We start from the raw sequence: 4,514 nt of genomic DNA, 5'->3' as shown, positions 1-4,514 counted from the left end.
TCCGATTGCATTGGAACACAGGGAGCCGCAAAACCAGCTACGGTCTCCGTCTTCCCTGACGCCGCAATCAAAATATTCGCAGGATTCCCCTCCGCCGTAATTTTCACGTATCCTTTCAGCTCCCAGTGAAACTGAACTTTCCAGCTTGAAAGTCGACTTCTTCGCGCACGGCCAACAGTCTGAGCGCACCTCCGTTTTGCCTACTAAATGCGCTCCAGTAAGCTCCTTTGCCTTACCACAACGAGTACACTTCCACACTCCAGTATGACAACCAAGTGCATTACGCGAGCTCGTTAAGGCTGACTCGGCGGGCGGCTTCTTATCATCCGTCGAGGCCGCGCACCCAACGCGCTCTTGAAGGCTGACTCGGCCGGCGGCTTCTTATCATCTGTTGAGGCCAGTGCACCAAACGCGTTCTTGAAGGCTGACTCGGCGGGCGGCTTCTTATCATCCGTCGAGAACGGCGCACCCAACGCGCTCTTGAAGGCTAACTCGGCGGGTGGATTTGTATCATTTGATTGCAATTTGTTTTTGTCTTTGACTTTGCTAAACACTAATGTCATGTCCTCTTTTTCTTTGGATTTTTGTTGAGGGTCGTGCTCAGAGTCGAAATTACTATAGGGACGCATTGTTTACTCTGGTTCTATTTTTATGAATGCGGTTAAGCTTTGTATGGGGAAAAGACTGGCATAGTTGGTGAAATAAAATACAGTAACATTTTTAAAGTATACATCTTGTTGTTGCTTTTGTTCTTGCTCAAGTATTCATTCTGAATAATGTTACAATAGCGCAAAATTATATATATATATATATATATATATATATATATATATGTTATTGGTGGCGCTCACGTATATGCGTCCCAGATTTTATTGTCAGCATGCTCTCAAAGCTTTCTTGAGCGTGTTTTTCTCTTCGCTTGGCTAGTCTGACGCGGTGTTGGAGGTCATTTATCTCTTTGTTAAGCTGATTGGAAAGAACCTGAAGCTCGTTGTTATAGATTGTTTTTTGTGTTATAACTGCCATCGGTACATCAGAAGCGTTTCTTTGATTGAACAAAATTCTATTGTCTTGCTGATACTCATGATTTGTCTTTGCTGGTTCTCTGTCTTTTGTGGATACAGGAGGACGCAATTGCAACACAGTAGTCATATTGCCCTCAATAGAGTTGAGACTTCTCTGTTCAGCTGTTTCGCCATGATGAGGTTGGTCCATTGCCTTGGGTTCAGCTCTAAATAACAAAGAGTCCTGGCAACCCTTTTCGTGAGAACAGCACCACGTTGCGAAGAAAATATACAAAGTATCTATGGCAACCACATATGAAAAACCCACCTAAATGCCTAAAATATGCATTCTTTTCATGCTTACAAAAACAGTGTAGAAGGAATGTGGTAAAAGACGCATATATAAGCGGCTTTCATAACATTGCGTAGTAAAATTAGTATCAACAGGAAGTGCAAAGATATCATCGTAAAGCTAATCAAGTGACTTGATGAGGAAAAGCTATTTCCGTCTCTTAAAAACTATAGGGGAGTGGTAGCTAAAGTAATATTTGTCCAAAGTGTGGGTGTGTGTGTGTGTGTGTGTGTGGGGGGGGAAGGATGGCCACATATTTTTTATTATCTGATAAACTGATAGTAAATGTCTCTGCCAAAGACTTTTTTTTAACCAAGCGCCGTTCAAGTGCCCCTAACTATGAATATTTCTCGCATAAAATGGCATCCTAGAAAACTATTGGAAAAGGATATAATGGTCTAGTAAAGCACCACTTTCACCTTTCTTTCCCATAGTAACAATAATTATTATCCTCAACACTTCAGACTCCACGCAACTAATATGGAGAAGAATAATTTTACCTCCTCTTCTTTTTCTCTGTTAAACGCACGTATTTTACCAATTTCACCAGTCACCCTATTTTGTTAGCACCGTCACCAAAACAAGAAGTTTTTTTAAGCTTTCTCCCCAGAGTGAGAAAAAAAAAAGGAAAACAACATGTGCAACACAACCAAGCCTTAGAGGGGAAAAAATTCCGTGGAAACGAGCAACAAACAACCCCAATACAAATAGGCAGCCCATATCTTTTTTTGCCGTGTATTTTCAAACACGACTTGCGAGAGAACAAACACAACTTCGTAGAACCCTATGTGAGTCGTAGTGCCGGGAAAAGATAATACAGTCTCCTTGTTAAGGAAATGCTAATGCCAAGGAGGACCAGAAAAAAGGGATTAAAAATTTTTATCTATAAAAAGACGCATTAATAAAAAAGCATTTGCATTTCTATCAGGTAGGGCAGCAAAAAGCATTTGCCATATCGCTTTCGTAACAAAAAAAAGGAGAGAAAAATCAATAATAGTAAGGCACGGTCATTGTGAAAGCAACAACAAAATTTTACAAACCACGGCAAGCCATGTCAGGCCTCCTCTGTTCCATTTGCAAACAAAAGAAAGGAAGCTACTGGAAGAGTTCAAAATCCCAACTGCACGGGAGAGGCACAAGAAGCTCGGCACGTACTGATTTTTTAAAAAAGAGGAGGGAGGGGGAAGGAACGAAGTCATTTCTTGTGTGTTTTTCCCTTTCGCCAAATAAATCTAAAACACACTTATGAAGAGCAATATTTCCATCAAAATGAGGCATACATATATAAGTATGCATGCAAAAGAACCCGAACTATTCCTCTGTACGAGTCACAGATAGAAATTTAAAAAGTTTGGAGGACAATACTCATTCTTAAAATAGTATGCCCGCCAACATGAATGCAAGGAAATACAAAAGGAGAAATAAACAAATTTGGAAGGACATATTTTATATTGAGCAGATACCCTCCGCAGTGAGGAAATAACAAAGGCCTTCTCGTTCACAAATATAGTTCACTGACTCAGTACAATAATTCATTTGGGACGTTGCCAAACACCACCATAATATTACGGGATAGGGTTTTTAAAAAAGGATATAGCAATACTTAAACTACGCCTCAGATAGAGATAAGAAGGTGTCCAGAGACGTGCTCATAAATAGAAAACATATGAATAATGGTCACATCAATAAACCAAAGAAAAAACAACAACATTAAACCTTTGTTCACTAGACTCAGCAAGTACGGCAAAAGGCGCCTCATAAACTGTAATATTCACAAAGCAGACGGGATTAAAAAACAGTTTTATCCACTCTATCAAAAATCCATAGAGAAAAAGATGCAAATACAACTAGAAAAAAGGAAAAGAAAACAGCACAGAGAAAAAAATTCCCAAGTATCAATACGATAACCCAATGACCCATACCCAAGATAAAGCAAGGTAAGCCAATACGACCAAAAAAGGCTCCTGTTTAAGGAAAAAAAACATTCAACAAATGGAGAAATAATATAAAAGAGCACACACACACAAAGTGCAAAAAAAATAAGACACCACACACAGACACAACAGACAATGAAACTTCAGTTGAAATATAAAGGCCGAAAACAAATATACCAATAACGACAACTTCGCGGGCACGAGGAAACACGAAGACTCCTTCAACAAAAACATAAATTTTACTGCCAACCACCGCGTCGTGCTTTGTCCTGCTGCGTATTCGGGACTCACTTTGACTTCTCTGATTTGGCAGCGACGGCGGCGGTTTTTTCTCTGCACTTGTATTTGTTGCTGAAGCCGGTTCTTGTGGGGGTGTGCAGCACAAAAATAACAATAATAGTAATAAAACAAATAAAATGAAAATGAAAATGTGCATTGGGGGCATACTAGGAGAAACGGTGGCCCTTAAATGGAGCCGCCGCCACACATTCCCGCGACAAATATGCCGCCACACCCCCCTCATCCGTTGTCGTCTTGGCGTATTCCACTGACGGCAACTGTCCTGTGTTTATTGTTTTTTTGACGAGTAGGGGCAGAGCCTTGCCGGCGTTGCTCTCGCTCTCCCTTTTGTGATGCTCCCGCGCGTGGGCTGCCGTTGGCTTCTTGCGTGTGTGGGTCTGTGTGTTTGTGTGTGTGTTTTTGTGTGTGTGGATTGCTGCTCTTGCTCCCTGCCGTTGTGTGCGCTGCCTCGCCGGCTGGCCGCAGCGGGTTTCTTGCGTTGCGGAGGCCGCGGCGGGTCTCTCGCGTGGGGGGCCGGGCGTCGCTAGCGAAGCGGAGCAAAGCCAGCGCCGCGCGCGAATGGCGGCCGGGCCGCCCGAGCGGCCGCGGGCCCCGGAGGAGGGGGGCGGCCCATGCGTCTGCGGGGCGGTCAAGTACGTGTTCAGCCCCCGGCGGGCGGGGTGGGTGGCGACAAGTACGAACGTGCGGGTCCTGGCGCCGCACCGGGAAGCCGCCAGGGGCGGCATGCGCGCCTGCTACGACGTGGAGGAGGTGGAGGAGGACGGCGGAAGGATCCCGTGCGTTGCGAAGCTGTTCTTGCGGGACGTCTCCGACGTGGTCGAAAAGGACTACTTCGGCGAGGGCGAGGCGCAGTGCATGTGCGAGGCGTTCGCCGAGAGCTTCAATAAGGCCGCGTTCGCTGCCGGCACCGAGAGGCCCCACGTC

General features: G+C 44.5%; 2 protein-coding genes across 2 annotated transcripts, besides 4 other annotated features; one reads left to right on the top strand and one right to left on the bottom strand.

Moving 5' to 3' along the window:
• Positions 1 to 293: 293 nt before the first annotated feature.
• Positions 294 to 629, bottom strand: Tco025E_09192 (uncharacterized protein; the record flags this gene model as incomplete). The annotated part of the gene is made up of 1 exon (XM_029376017.1): positions 294 to 629. One exon carries the CDS (start codon positions 627 to 629, stop codon positions 294 to 296), a length of 336 nt encoding a protein of 111 aa, XP_029223865.1.
• A 167-nt stretch (positions 630 to 796) lies between these two features.
• Positions 797 to 833: a microsatellite.
• Positions 834 to 1,561: 728 nt separating this feature from the next.
• Positions 1,562 to 1,590: a microsatellite.
• A 2,083-nt stretch (positions 1,591 to 3,673) lies between these two features.
• Positions 3,674 to 3,720: a microsatellite.
• Positions 3,721 to 3,954: 234 nt separating this feature from the next.
• Positions 3,955 to 4,000: a microsatellite.
• A 148-nt stretch (positions 4,001 to 4,148) lies between these two features.
• Positions 4,149 to 4,514, top strand: Tco025E_09191 (myosin heavy chain kinase A; the record flags this gene model as incomplete). The annotated part of the gene is made up of 1 exon (XM_029376016.1): positions 4,149 to 4,514. A coding segment is annotated over one exon (366 nt), but the record flags the coding sequence as incomplete, so codon positions are not given.

Source organism: Trypanosoma conorhini (assembly GCF_003719485.1).
Source record: "Trypanosoma conorhini strain 025E chromosome Unknown Tco_14.4_contig_01012, whole genome shotgun sequence".
Lineage (NCBI taxonomy): Eukaryota > Euglenozoa > Kinetoplastea > Trypanosomatida > Trypanosomatidae > Trypanosoma > Trypanosoma conorhini.
The sequence above is the reverse complement of the archived record's forward strand: the minus strand, read 5'-3'. Positions and strand labels throughout refer to the sequence as shown.